Genomic DNA, 15,893 nt, shown 5'->3' with positions numbered 1-15,893 from the left:
AGCAGCGTGGCTCAGTGGAAAGTGCCCGGGCTTGGGAGTCAAAGGTCATGGGTTCGAATCCCTGCTCTGCCACTTGTCAGCTGTGTGACTGTGGGCAAGTCACTTCACTTCTCTGGGCCTCAGTGACTTCATCAGTAAAGTGGGGATGAAGACTGTGAGCCCCACGTGGGACAACCCGATTACCCTGTATCTCCCCCAGAGCTTAGAACAGTGCTCTGCACATAGTAAGCGCTTAACAAATACCAACATTATTATTATTATTATTATGCCAGACGGGAGCAGGCCCAACTCCCTGCAGTTGGACCGGCAAGGGGAGGAAGACATAACTTCAGAGGAGGCTCCCGAGGCAGCGAGAGCCCATCCTCGGACCGAGAACTGACCAGAGGAGTTCAAGCGAGTAGACACATCTGGAGGAAATACAGTGAAATGAGGTTCGAGGGCGTTGCCGACTCCACATTGTGGACTGTGAGAGCAGGGAGGGGGGAGGATGTTACTACAGTAGCGTTTCCCAAGGGCAGGTAACCGTGACCTGGCTCTTTAGACCGCATTCCAAAAAACCCCACTCAAATCCTCCAAATTCCAAGCCACTAGACAAAGATCGCAGGGATTAAGACGAAGGATCAAGGGAAAACCCCAGTGACCAGCAGAGAAACCGGTTCTCTTAGATATGACAAAATCCCAACATTTCCCTCATATTTTTCATCGTGGGCGGGGAATGTGTCTACCAACCCTGTTGGTATTTATTAAGCGCTTACTATGTGCCAAGGACTGTTCTAAGCGCTGGGGTAGATCCAAGGTAATCAGGTTGTCCCACGCGGGGCTCACAGTCTTCATCCCCATTTGACAGATGAAGGAACTGAGGCCCAGAGAAGTGAAGTGACTTGCCAAAGTCACACAGCTGACAAGTGGGACTGGAACCCGCGACCTCTGACTCCCAAGCCCGGGCTTTTTCCACTGAGCCACGCTGCTTCTCCAACCCTGTTGTACTGTACTCCCCCAAGCGCTTAGCACGGTGCTCTCCACACAGCAAGCGCTCAATCGATACGATTGATCGATATTTTGGGGTTGTTTTTGAATGGCCATTTGAAGAGATCAGCTATGGCAAAGAGCACGAAGTTAGTATGGGCCCAAGCCCGACAAGGACAGTGGAAAGGAGCAAAATGACTGAATCCTGCCTCTTTCACCCCTTCCTGGCTATGTCCGCATGTGGGTGATTAGCAAATCAGAGAGCAGAGATCTCAGGCTCTGCTCTCAGCTCCACCCCGAACTCCTTGGGTCACTCCAAATGACTGGGCAGTTCTTTGCAAATATTACGAGACTGCTATCCAAGATTTAATCGTTAGCAACGAGCATTAAGATCGCTGCATGAAAAGGGCAATGAGATTGCAAAATCGTATTCCATGATGGGTCCCTAAAACTGAGAATCAATCGAACAGTCGTGTTTATTGAGCATTATTTCCAGGCAAGAAGAGGGGCATGGGAAAGAGGTCAAGAGTGGGAGAGAGGGAGGGAGAAAGAGAGAGGGGCACAGTGAATCGGTGTAGTGGATAGACCACGGGCCTGGACGTCAGAAGGTCATGCTATTGTTCTTGTCTGTCCGTCTTCCCCGATTAGACCGTAAGCCCATCAAAGGGCAGGGACTGTCTCTGTTACCCATTTGTCCATTCCAAGCGCTTAGTACAGTGCTCTGCACATAGTAAGCGCTCAATAAATACTATTGAATGAATGAATAATCCTGGCTCTTCCACTTGTCTGCTTTGTGGTCTTGGGCAACTCACTTCATTTCTCTGTGCCTCAGTTACCTCATCTGTAAAATGGGGATTAAGACTGTCAGACTGTGTCCGACCTGATTATCTTGGATCTATCCCAGCGCTCAGTACAGTGCCTGACACATAGTAAGCACTTCACAAATACCAACATTATCATTATTATTATTAGAGGAATGAAGAGAGCGAGCTGGATTGCAGTGGGAGCAGAGCAAAGATAAGTAGTGGAAAGAGAGATGATTGAATGCCACAAAGTCTATGGAGAGGCATTTCTGCTTGATGAACACACACCCAGTGATATAATAACGTAATTATGATATTTGGTAAGGGCTTTATTATGGGTCAAGCCCTGTTCTAAGTACTGCGATAGACAAGTTTATCAGTTTGGACACAATCTCTGTCCCACATAGGCCTCACAGGCTAAGTAGGAGGGCGAACAGGTATTAAATCTCCATTTTACTGATGAGGAAACTGAGGTCCGGAGAAATGAAGCGACTTGCCCAAGGTCAAACGGCAGGCAATCGGCGGAGCCAGAATTAGCATCCAGATCCCCTGACTCCCTTTGCTAGGCCACACTGCTTCAAAACGGACCCTTGACACTGTGGATGGAGACCCAGAAGCCAAATGAACATTTACAGAGGAGTAGGCCCTGAAAATCTCTGTTGTCAATCAATCATACTTATTGCACTCTTACTGTGGGCAGAGCACTGTACTAAGCGCCTCTGGAAGACAGGATCTCTGTTTCAAAAAGACAACTGTTGGTTTGGTCAGAGTGAGCCATATTTTTAGAAAGAACATAATGCTTGCTAAAGAGGTGTCAGACTCATAAGTCTGGAATTTGAAGATCTTCACCCACAGCTTGTGCAAGAATTTTTTTTTTCTGGCTGGTCTCAGCTCTGGATTTAAGAGACTTTTTTCTGATCTCAAGACAGGGAAGCACCAGGGGTGAGGACTGTTCAACCAATGCCTCCCGGAAGCACAAGCGCTCAGTACAGTGCTCTGCACACGGTAAGCGCTCAATAAATACGGTTGAATGAATGAATTTCTCAAGAAGAGATGCAATAGCATTTTGGATGTGACTTTTGGCTGGCAAAGCTAAAGGTAATCCCACAGGGCCACTGAAAACTCTTCTTTATGGTTACGGCACTCAGTCACTACCAGTGGAGATCATGAGGAGACCGACACGAAAGGTTCCAGATCCTCAGCTCATCCCTGATTCCCCGAGCCACCCGTTCTTCCCAACCTCACTTTGATCTCCGGGAACCGAAAAAAGATGACTTGGTTCACGTCACGCAATAGGAATCTGAGACCTTTCCCAAGTCTGTGAATCAGAGACTGTCCCACGGAACTTTTCCCACTGCAAAGATGGCCCATCGGCAATAGCATGTCTATGAAATTTGACAGTGGCCTTTAAATCTTAGACTTTCCTAACCCTGATGTGTATCTGTGTCTTGATGGAGGGCAGATGTTTTCAGAATTATTGTAAACGCACCCTCACTCCATTCTGGAAAATCATGCTTCAGATTTTTCACGTTCAGCCAAGAAGCTTTCCCCGTCCATTATCGGGAGCTTGGAAATACTCTCTTGTGGAAGTTCTAGATTAAGCCTTTTTCAGGCCTTGGGCAATCTACCGAATCTCTCCACGATTTCGTTCCTCTGATCCCCACCTGGAGAGCTTTTAATGGGTTGCCACCTTGAAATGAGATGAAGAAAATTATGGTTTATAAAACAGAAGCTGGCGATCCCCAGATTATAAGGATTTACCTTTCCTCTCAAGCATTTTCTAGGCTCAAGCAGCATTGTCTTAAGTGGCTAACCGGCACACTTGTTCAAAGCTTTGATTTATTTACAGTGAAACTAAACCAAAATCCAACAGGTTACTAATCTTTGCTCTCCTTTTGCTGCCTCACTTTCTATGGGGTTAGAAATGGCTATTTGTGGAGGAAGAGGAAGGAGAAACGGCCAGAAGCATTAACTGAATATGTCTGTAGAGCAGTGATAATAACAATAATCGTGGCATTTGTCAAGCATTTACTAGGCGCCAGGTACCGTACCACGTGCAAGGGTAGAAACAAATTTATCAGGTTGAACACAGTCCACACAGTCCCAGCTCTGCCACTTGTCTTCTGTGTGGCCTTAGGTAAGTCGCTTAACTTCTCCGGGCCTCAGTTACCTCACCTGTAAAATGGGGATTAAGATTGTGAGCCCCAGGTGGGATGGATTGTGCCCGATCTGTTTATAATAATAATAATGTTGGCATTTGTTAAGCGCTTACTATGTGCCAAGCACTGTTCTAAGTGTGGGGTAGGTTGTCCCACGTGGGGCTCACAGTCTTCATCCCCATTTTACCGATGAGGTCACTGGGGCACAGAGAACTGAAATGACTTGCCCAAGGTCTCACAGCTGACAAGTGGCAGAGTCAGAATTAGAACCCAAGACCTCTGACTCCCCAGTCCACGCTCTTTCCACTAAGCCACCTATCCACCCAGCACTCAGTATAGTGCCCGGCCCATAGTGAGAGCTTAACGATTACCATAATTGCTATTATTATTATTCAATTACAGAAGGATTAATATGAAGCCACTCTCCCTTTGATTAGTCAGAGGTCATGGGTTCTAATCCCAGCTCCGTTGCTTGCCAGCTGTGTGACTTTGGGCAAGTCACTTTACTTCTCTGTGCCTTAGTTACCTCGTCTGTAAAATAGGGATTAAAATGTGAGCCCCACATGGGACAACCTGATCACCTTGTATCCCCCCAGCGCTTAGAACAGTGCTTTGCACATTGTAAGTACTTAACAAATACCACCATTATTATTATGGTTATGTCTTTCACAACCCTCCCGGGGCCGCCTCTCTGTCCGGCTTCCGGGCAGCACGGCCGAGGTGGCAAAGCCAGGACCTGCCTAAGGTCACACAGCAGACAAGTGGCAGAGCTGGGATAAGAACCCAGGTCTGCTGATCCCTAGGCTCGTGCTCTAATAATGATAATAATGGTGGTATTTGTTAAGCTATGTGCAAAGCACCATTCTAAATGCTGGGGAGATACAAGGTGATCAGGTTGTCCCAGTTTTAACCCCCATTTTACAGATGAGGTCACTGAGGTACAGAGAAGTGAAGTGATTTGCCCAAAGTCACACAGCAGACAAGCGGCGGAGCTGGGAATAGAACTCATGACCTCTGACTCCCAAGCCCGGGCTCTTTCCACGGAGCCACGCTGCTTCTATAACCCACTAGGCTATGCTGCTTCTCTTTCTCAGGCTTCTCCTCTGCCTCCCACACCCTAACCGTCCCTCAAGTCAGTTCTGGATCCCCTTTTATTCTCCATCAATGAGTATACTCAATCCTCATCCCTCATTATTCATCACTCAACCCCTCAATCCCCCAGCTTCAACTACCAACTCCTGTCTTCAAAGCACCTCTACCTGGATGTCTCCCTGACACGCAAACGTAACATACCCATAACAGAACTCTTCGTCTTTCCACCAAACTTCCCTGAAGACAACACCGCTATCTTACCTCACAAGCGAATAACCTTCATTCATTCAATAGTATTTATTGAGCGCTTACTATGTGAAGAGCACTGTACTAAGCGCTTGGAATGTACTAATCGGCAACAGATAGAGACAGTCCCTGCCCACTGACGGGCTCACAGTCTAATCGGGGGAGACGGACAGACAAAAACAATAGCAATAAATAGAATCAAGGATCTGTATGTAGCTATAATTCTATTTATTTATAATGATGCTACTTTCATTCATTCATTCAGTCACATTTATTGTTGGTGTTATCTTGACCCTTCTCGCTCATTCAAATCACTTGTTCGACCTGTCACCGAACCCCGTCGACTGTACCTTCCCAGTGGTGCTAGAATCTGACTTTTTCTCTCCATTCAAACCGTTACTATACTGTTCCAAGCACTTCTATCCTATTCCACCTTGACTCTTCCATCAACCTCCTTGCCTCCCTATATCCTATCTCTCCCCAGTCCATACTTGACTCGGCTGCCTGGACCATTTTTCTACAGAAATGTTCAGTCTATGTCTTCCCACTGCTCAAGCAACTCCAGTCGTTGCCCATCCACCTTGGCATCGCACAGAAATGCCTTTCCATTGGCTTTAAAGCACTCAAACGCCTTTCCTCCCCCATACCTCACCTCGCTGACAACGCAGCCTGCACGCTTCACTCTTCCAGTTGCATCTTACTCTACCTCAATCTCACCTCTGTCACCACAGACCCCTTGCCCCGATCTTCCCTCCCACCTGAAACTCCCTTCCCATCCAGGTACGACAGACCACATTCTCCCCACCTTCAAAGCCTTACTAAATTCCCATCTCCTCCAAGAGGCTTTCCCTGATTAAGCCCTCTTTCCCCTTACACTCTCTCCCTTCTGTTGCCCACACACTTGGATATGAACTCTTTTAGCACTTAACTTTCACCTTACCCTCAGCCCCACAATACCTATATACATATCCATAATTTATTTCTGTTAATGGCAGTTTCCCCTTCTAGGCTGTAAGTTCCAAATGGGCAGGGAACGTGTCTCCCAACTCTGTTGTACTGTGCTCTCCCAAGCACTTCATACAATGCTCTGCACCCAGTAAGCCCTCAATAAGTATCATTGCTCGATAGGTGGATTGACGCTGTCACAGACGGTGGCATTTTCCTGTCAACGGCGATGAGGCCAATGGAGAACCGACAGTCCCATTAACACTGTGCATGTAAAAATATCATCCTTTGTTGTGTCATTGGTTTTTTTATTTGTAGTGATTTAGCACTGTTTTAGCTTTTGCTCGTATCTTGAAATTCTCCTGAAGCTTTCCGCTGAAGAGCCAAGTTAGATGTACATATTTTATTTTTTATTTGTACTGATGTCTGATCCCCACCTCCCCCCGACCCAACCAGTCTGCAAGCTTGTCGCGGGCAGGGAATATCACTGTTCATTGTTGTATTGTACTTTCCCAAGTGATGAGTACAATGCTCTGCACACAGTAAGTGCTCAATAAATACAACTGAACAAACGAATGAACAGACGACTAGGGAAATCAAAAAAGGAATCAAGAAGACAGGGACAACCTTTGGAGATGACCAACTAAGAATGGTGACAACATGGGATCAGGCTGCTAAGCAAATGAAAGGGCTAAGGAGCAGTAGCTGTCTGACTTTCTCTCGACTTTTAAGTCGTGGGAACCATAGCCGGCTGCCCGAGCAGTTTCACCGGCATCACTATCGGGCCAGATTCAATATCAAATGAGAAAATGGGATCAAGAACAAGTTTTGGGGTGTATTCAATCTCCTAGCATAGAAGCAAGGCTCACCTAAACCCAGCTATGCAGGACAGGCCATTCAAAGCAGCATGGCATAGTAGAGCATGGAACTGGGAGTCATGAGGTCATGGGTTCTAATCCCGGCTCTGCCACATGTCTGTGTGACCTTTGGCAAGTCACTTTACTTCTCTGGACCTCAGTTCCCTCATCTGTAAAATGGGGATTAAGACTGTGGGACAGGGACTGTGTCCAACTTGATTTGCTTGAATCCAAGCCAGTGCCTGGCACATAGTAAGCGCTTAATAAATACCATAATTACTATAATTATTGTTTGCAGAGAAGGAGCAACAGAGGGACACCCAAATGGCTGCTGTATGGGAGCGCTGTCACTGGGAAACTGAAAACAAGGAGGGTGGAGGAAGCATTTCAAGGACACAGTAAAACAAATCCTCAGAAAATGCTGCATCCAGGTGAAAACTTTTTTTTTTTTAGATGGTAACTGTTAGGTGCTTATCGTGTGCCAGGCACTGTAATAATGATAACAATTATGGTATTTGTTAAGCACTTACTATGTGCCAAGCACTGTTCTAAGTGCTGGAGTAGATACAAGGCAATCAAGTTGTCCCACGTGGGGCTCACAGTCTTCCTCCCCATTTGACAGATTTGACGGAGTTTTCCTGTCAACAGCGATGAGGTGAAGAGGCCAATGAGGAACTGACAATTCCATTAACACTGTGCACGTAAAAATATCATCCTTTGTTGTGTCATTGGGTTTTTATTTGTAGTGATTTAGCTCACAGTCTTCCCATTTGACAGATGAGGTAACTGAGGCACAGAGAAGTAAAGTGGCTTGCCCAAGGTCATAGAGCAGACAAGTGGCAGAGCCGGGATTAGAACCCACATCCTCTGACTCCCAAGCCCCTGCTCTGTCCACTAAGCCACGTGCTGGGGAAAGTACAAGATAGGTTGGACAGAGTCGACGTCCCACATGGGGCTCACGGTTTTCATCCCCATTTTCCAGATGAGGTAATGAGGTGCAAAGAAGTGAATTGACTTGTCCAAGGTTGCACAGCAGACAAGTGGCAGAGTCAGGATTAGAACCCAGGTCCTTCTGACTCCCAGGCCTGTGGTCTATCCTCCAGCCCACGCTCCTTCATTGCCGAGGACAGACCCGTGCGGTGCAGTGCCATCAAGGAGGGAGCAGCTCTCTTTGAGCAAAAGCTCAAAGAAAAGCAGTGCGGCCTAGCGGATAGAGCATGGGCCTGGGAGTCACGAGGATCTGGGTTCTAATTCCGCCTCTGCCACGTGTCTGCTGTGTTACCTTGGCCAAGTCACTACGTTTCTCTAGGCCTCAGTTCCCTCATCCGTAAAATGGGGACGAAGACCGTGAGCCCCGTGTGGGACAGGGACTGTGTCCAACCTGATTTTCTCGCGTCTACCTCAGCCTGGCACTTAGTAAGCACTTCATAAATGCCACAATTATTATTATTAATGAAAGTGTCATATGGAAAGAGAGACAAGGAAGCAAAAGAGAAAAGAGGACTGCCATTCTGGGGAAGGGCAGGGTGGCTGGCGTCGCTTTGTTGGGGACTGACAGGGACACCATCTTAGGTCTCCTCCAGACCTCAGGACATCCAGGCAGCTTCTAGTCAGATAGCCAGCCTCGCTGCCTCCCCCAGAAGCAGCACCAGCTCTCCTCTGCTCTGTTAAGGAGATTCCAAACCCATCTTGCTTCCCACCACGCTGGCGGGAAGGAAACCACCATCCACAGAATGAGGCCTCCACTCCCTGTATCTACCTCAGCGCTTAGAACAGTGCTCGGCACATAGTAAGCGCTTAACAAATACCACTATTATTATTATTATTATTATTAAACTCCGGGAAGACCCGTGGCTGCTGAGGTGCTGGCTGTGGCTACGGATGTTCATTCATTCAATAGTATTTATTGAGCGCTTACTATGTGCAGAGCACTGTACTAAGCGCTTGGAATGGACAATTCGGCAACAGATAGAGACAATCCCTGCCCAACGACGGGCTCACAGTCTAATCGGGGGAGACAGACGGACAAAAACAAGACGACTTAATCACGATAAATAGAATCAAGGGGATGCACACCTCATTAACAAAATAAATAGGGTAATAAATAATATAAACAAATGAGCACAGTGCTGAGGGGAGGGGAAGGGAGAGGGGGAGGAGCAGAGGGAAAGGGGGCTTAGCTGAGGGGAGGTGAAGGGGGGAAGGGGGAGGGAGCAGAGGGCGGAGGGGGAGCAGAGAGGGAGCAGAGAGACTATGAACCCTGAGGAGCCTGGAATTCTGTTCCGTTCATCTGGGTTGCTTTAATGTTCTATCATTCCTGAGACAATCCCTGCCCATTGACAGACTTACAGTCTAACAGGGGGAGACGGACAGACAAAAACAATAGCAGTAAATAGAATCAAGGGGATGTACACCTCATTAACAAAATAAATAGGATAATCAAAATCTATACAAATGAGCAAAGTGCTTAGGGGAAGGGAGAGGGGGAGGAGCAGAGGGAAAGGGGGGGAAAGGGAGCTTAGCTGAGGGGAGGTGAATGGGGAGCAGAGAGGCAGCAGAGGGAAAAGGGGAAGCTCAGTCTGGGAAGGCCTCTTGGAGGAGGTGAGCTTTCCTCACCCACATCCTGTTTCTGGTCTGGAACGTCCTCCCTCCTCATATATGAGAGACAATCACTCTCCCTCACTTCAGAGCCTTATTGAAGGCACATCTTCTCCAAGAGGGCTTTCATTCAATAGTATCTATTCAATGGTATTTATTGAGTGCTTACTATTCATTCATTCATTCATTCATTCATTCATTCAATAGTATTTATTGAGCGCTTACTATGTGCAGAGCACTGTACTAAGCGCTTGGGATGAACAAGTCGGCAACAGATAGAGACAGTCCCTGCCGTTTGATGGGCTTACAGTCTAATCGGGGGAGACAGGCAGACAAGAACAACGACAATAAATAGAGTCAAGGGGAAGAACACCTCATAAAAACAATGGCAACTAACCAGACTAACCCCTCATTCCACTTCTCCCATTCTCTTCTGCGATGTCATTGAACTTGGATTTTCTCCCTTTCATCATCCACAGCACCTACGTACATATCCTTAATTTATTTATTCGTATTAATATCTGTCTCCCCCACTAGACTGTAAGCTCGTTATGGGCAGGGAACATATCTACTGACTCTACTGTTATATTGAACTCTCCCAAGCTCTTAGTGGAGTGTTCTGAGCATGGTAAGCACTTACAAATAAAACAGCTAGGTGCATTGGGAGAAGCAGTAGGTCACTGCTGCATTCATTTTGTTTTCCATCTATTAGATCAATCATATTTAATGAGTGCTTACTGGGTGGAGAGCACTGTACTAAGCGCTTGGGAGAATACAATACAACAGAGTTGGAAGACAACGAGGGTACAGTCTAGAGGAACTTACAGTGTAGAGGATGGTCTCCTTTACTTTAACTCCCTCCAAGTTCTCAGTCGACTGCTAGGAAGTACTTTTAGGTGTTGCGAGAATTGTTTTTCCTATTTTTAGCTTGGTAGAAATTACGACATCCACAGAATGTAAGCAATTCATCACAGGAGATTTTCCGTTGCAAATGAAACACAGGGACAGTTCATGGTACAACTGACACTTTATTCTGTAATGATTGATGCACACAGAGTATTGTCGTTGCAAGAGAAAAAAATTGAGAGTAGAACTCTGATGTAAAGGACTAAGAATGCATTGATGATTTTTTTGGCACAAAAAGTAGATAACAGTGTACTAACCGGAATAAGGTGATGGACATGTTTACCAAATCTAACACCAGGGACTAAATTCTGCAAAATACAATGCAACGCTGAACAGTGAATAATGAAAAAGATACACATGCAGCTCTATACAAGTTTACATTTTCCTCTACAGTTGTTCTTTCTTAGAACAATGGCCATTAGAACCTCATTAACAGTATCTAAAAAGAGCAAAATACTTTACATAGACCTGTGTCCATTTCTAGCCACAATTATGCACCACATCCAAAGAAATCCTGCTAAATAAAGAATGTTTCCTACATACTCCTTACTCATATTGATGATTTCTGGCCAGTTAATTCAGCCTGAATATATTCATTATGTAAAGAAAATACTCGCGTGATTGGGCAACATCAAAAGCAGTGTTCGCTACAGGGTACCTACCCTCACAAATCGCTATCGACGAGAAAACACTTATGAAACGGGTCCCTCTTTGAGGTGCGAAAGCATATTTAATAAGACTCAGCGTTTCCCTCAGGATCCGATGGGTCCCTTCTCAACGCATCGAATCTCAGTGTTTCTGAGAGACACTGTCACATGGAACATCCGAAAGGGGTGTCATATTAGGATGAGAATACAGTTGTCAGAGTTAGCCTTCCGGGACGAGATCCTGCAAAATTGGTTCACGTGTTTTTAAGAATTCATTAGAGAGGAGTGAGATGCTTTCCTCTGGAAAATGCATGCCAAGAAAGGTCTATAACACTTTGCAACTGACTAAGCCTAATTCTATAGGATACAGTCAATAGGCTGAGCTAATAGAAATCAAGCTGTGATAAGGGAGTCACTTCACACAAGCTAAATTTCACGATTCGGCCCTGGGACCAAATGAAACCTTTGGCGTTGGCCCTTCAGTGATGGACAACTCAGCCAGGGAAGGCAGACTAGGCATGAAGGGGTTAATCGTGGCGACCAGTTCGGGGGACTGGTTCAGCATCCTCTCCCTGCCTGCTGATTGGGATTTTCCCATTTGGACTCGGAATGAAGATTATTCATCAACTATCAGGATGCTTGACGACATGTCAGTGAACAACAGATGTTTGATTCACAGGATATGCATATGATCATCTGCACCCAAGCAATGTGAAAAATGGACCCCGTGGAACTCTGAGATTGAGAAACACCAGGAGGAGGAGGAGGGAGAAAAGAGAAAGAGGAAAAGGAGAAGAAGTTGGAGAAGATGGAGACTTCAGGATCTCCCTGAATTTGGCTTCTTCAAGTGTCCGATCAAAGCCAGGAGGTGAGCTTGCTGGAAGACAAGGGTGTGTCTGTTTCTCTTGGGGTGCCTAAAGAAAAGATACCTCAGAGCACACGTTAGGAGGGCTGCATATGCACCGAGTCCGGCGGAAACAGGCCAAGTTTGACAGTCAGGGGACCGCGATCGAATCCTGGCTCCACCACTTGCCCGCTGTGTGACCTTGGGCAAGCCTTCATCAAATCAATCAATCACTCCATCAGTAGCATTTACTGAGCCCTTCTGTGGACAGAACACTGTATTAAGCACTTGGGAGAGTACAAAATAACAGAGTTGGTAGGCATGTTCCCTGTCCACAATTAACTTCTCTGGGCCTCAGTTTCCTCCTCTGGAAACTTCCTCCTACTTTTCTTCCTCCTGCTTAGCCCAGGAGCCCCACGTAGGATAGGAAATGTATCCGACCTGATTATCTTGTCTCTACTCCCCCAGTGCTTAGTATATAGTAGGCGCTTAGCATATATCACAAAAAATACAACTATTATTATTATGGGGAAAAGAGGATGCGAATGAAAGGACTGGTGTCCCAGTTTTATGTCTGAATAAGAATGCTGATTTTACAAAAGAGAAGGTGAGCAGAAAATCCAATAAATGAATGCTTCTTTACACTTCCCCATCTTCACTGCCCAAATGAAAATCAAATCACAAGTTGAACAGGAAAGGTGGAGATGATGAGGAAGTTGATAACATGTTCCAACCAGTCATCATCCCTTGGGAAGTACCCCTTCTCGTGTTTGCTGATTCTTTTGAGTTTTAGCGGCACAAGTTTGCGAGACTACGAGGGACAATTACTTCACAATGGCATTTTCCTTTCGGAGGCTCGTGAGTCAGGCGGCAGGTTGTGTAATTTGAGGGTTACTGGAGAAATGAAATTCTAATTGAATTCCATGGTGAATAGTCTTGGAATTTTGAAAATGGATATTGTCTATTGTTTGAAGCAGATTTGCTCCAAGACAGGTCACAAACACAACTGGCCTTTTACAGAACGAGCACTTCCCTTGCTCGCATTAGCATGAGTACACTTTTTAACGTTTTGTTTTGGTTTTTTTTTGCAATTTCTGGGGAAATGATGTCTGTTTCGACTGAATCACTGGGCAAGAGAGCGCCACCAAATATGTGAAACAAAGGTAGACTCTACTAAATATTGGGAAACAGACTAAGACTAGAATTCTTGGGCACATGTTGTCTTCTAAACACTTTTTTTTTGGTAAAATGCAACCTTTTTTGCAGCGCTTCCAAGATCTGCTTGTAGTCCAAAATGCTTCTAAGATGCCTTTAGCTATAAGGCCCTGTTCTTATCAAGCCATTTCAAACAAAGGAAACTCAGGTCGGGGTCTGATTTATACAGCTCCAGCTGGTCAGATCTACCTCTTCCAGGGATTAAATTTTCCCAGCCTGCTACCCCGGTTAAGGTCGTCACGTTGCTGAGGATTAGCAGAGTTGCAAGGCGAAGGAGAGGATGCTAAAGGCAGAGTGGAATCGATGAAAGTCTCTGCCTCTCTGAAGCACAAGATGGTGGGATTGACTCAGTGTCAGTGAGAGAAGGGGGGAAAAAGAAGGTCAGAAACCAGGCAAAAATGAGACGAAAGGATAAGTGAGTGGGGCAAAAGAGGGAAGAAAAGGCCAAGGGATGCCGTGGGAACAGAAAGATGAGGGGACTTGGGCAAGAAAACAAAGGAGGAGCGAGCCTCATCTGACCAAGACAGTCTTCTGAATGTCCTGGAAAACCAAAGAATATTCAGACTGAGAATATAAAACCACAACAGTTAGTGTTCTGCCTCCAGATCTTTTTTTCCTCTTAGTCTTGAGGCTAGTATTTCCTAGATTTATTTGTTTGCTCAACAATCATACACCTTAAGTACCACCTTAAGTGGGGTTAGACTTAAAGTAATTAAAAGGGAAACATTTGTAAACACAAGTTAGTAGCACAGTGGTACAGTAGATTGTCAATAGAAACGATAAGAGCGGATACAGAGCCATCTGCCTTGTACGTACATTATTGCCAAGTACAAGGGTGGGACTCTGTGAACTCACGAGTCCATCTTTTTGTTAATGAGAATCGAACTGCAGGTGAGGAGCCCGTCTACCTTCTCCAGTTCCGTGTTGCTCACGGGAATCAGCATATGATCCTTCAGCTTTTCAAAAACCTGGTTCAGAAATAAAGGGAAAGGTAGAAGAAAAATATCACCGCTGCTTTGCCATCCTCCCTCTCCTATTCTGACAATATCGGGAGTGTCAGTCTCATGAAATTGAAACAGTCTGATGGACTCATCACCCTCAGGTGATACATGGCCTCATCCCACCCACCCAGATCCCCAGATAAAATAGTGAATTACAGCCAGGGAGATGTCAGAGTTGTAGCACCTCCGTTTTTATTCAAGATAATTATTTCTCCCTGGAGAGCTTCAATGAGGAGCGGAAAAACAAACTGTCACAAACCTCGGGATTTTCTTGTTACGCTAGTTTTCACCTTTGAACGGGAGGAGAAAGTACTCCGAATTATACGTTGAGGTTTCATTCTTTACCTGAGCTACTGGGAAAATGATTGCCTATAAACACTTATGTTTAAACTCTGACTGACTTCCTATTTCAACGGCAGATTGTAAAATATATTACTCGACAACACGGAACGACTTTAAGACTTTAAATGATGGAGTCTAAGACTTTTCTGTATTGGCAAGAACTCCAGAGACTATGCTGGCATTTCTAGATTTTCAAGAATGCCAGAGAATATGCTGACATTTTTACAAAAAAAAAACCCCAAACAAACAAAAAAAAAACCTCCCTAGCATTCCATATAAAACACATTGTGCTTTCTGGGGCTTCAGTAAACAGTTAGTCAAAAGGCAGTGATATTTATGTGCAGTATTTCTCCCGTCCAGCACTAATGGAGTTTCAAAATAAGAGGAACAAATAGCTTTCTTTTGTTAGTATAAAAAAGCCCATACTTCAAAACAGCAATGCTGCATAATCTTGACATTCCAAATCACGGGCAATTTCTCTGGGTGGAAAGGACTATTGCTCATATAATGGTCATTTCATTAATTCAATAGTATTTATTGAGCGCTTACTATGTGCAGAGCACTGTACTAAGTGCTTGGAATGTACAAATCGGTAACAGATAGAGACCGTCCCTGCCCTTTGACGGGCTTACAGTCCATAATGCATAAGTCATCATCAGTTATGTCAAGAGGCCTTCCCTGACTACAACCTCATTTCCTCCTGTCCCTTGCCCCACTGTTTCGCCTATGCACTTGACTGTACGCTCATCCCTATCTCCCAGAACTTATTTACATATCCTTCTTGCCTTGTCCTATTCATTCTTTCATTCGATAGTATTTATTGAGCGCTTACTATGTGCAGAGCACTGTACTAAGCACTTGAAATGTACAATTCGGCAACAGATAGAGACAATCCCTGCCCAATGACGGGCTTACAGTCTAATGCCGTCAAGTCATCTTCGACCCACAGCGACGCCATGGCCACATCTCCCCCAGAACGCCCCACTTCCATCTGCAATCGTCCTGGTAGTGGATCCATAGACTTTTCTTGGTAAAAATCCAGAAGTAATAATAATAATAATGTTGGTATTTGTTAAGCGCTTACTATGTGCCGAGCACTGTTCTAAGCGCTGGGGTAGACATGGGGAATCAGGTTGTCCCACGTGGGGCTCACAGTCTTGATCCCCATTTTACAGATGAGGGAACTGAGGCACAGAGAAGTTAAGTGACTTGCCCACAGTCACACAGCCGACAAGTGGCAGAGCTGGGATTCGAACTCATGAGCCCTGACTC

The 15,893-nt window shown here is 45.5% G+C and overlaps 1 protein-coding gene across 1 annotated transcript in view; it reads right to left on the bottom strand.

Annotated features, from left to right (window-relative positions):
- Window positions 1-12,578: 12,578 nt before the first annotated feature.
- DDAH1 (dimethylarginine dimethylaminohydrolase 1) overlaps window positions 12,579-15,893 on the bottom strand; it is a 197,549-nt gene continuing 194,234 nt past the window's right edge. Inside the window, exon 6 of the mRNA XM_029063648.2 lies at window positions 12,579-14,246. Within this exon, the coding sequence (XP_028919481.1) occupies window positions 14,130-14,246 (117 nt within the window). The 3' untranslated portion in view covers window positions 12,579-14,129. The remainder of the gene's footprint in view (window positions 14,247-15,893) is intronic.

The sequence above is a fragment of the Ornithorhynchus anatinus genome, chromosome 4 (genome assembly GCF_004115215.2).
Source record: "Ornithorhynchus anatinus isolate Pmale09 chromosome 4, mOrnAna1.pri.v4, whole genome shotgun sequence".
Lineage (NCBI taxonomy): Eukaryota > Metazoa > Chordata > Mammalia > Monotremata > Ornithorhynchidae > Ornithorhynchus > Ornithorhynchus anatinus.
The sequence above is the reverse complement of the archived record's forward strand: the minus strand, read 5'-3'. Positions and strand labels throughout refer to the sequence as shown.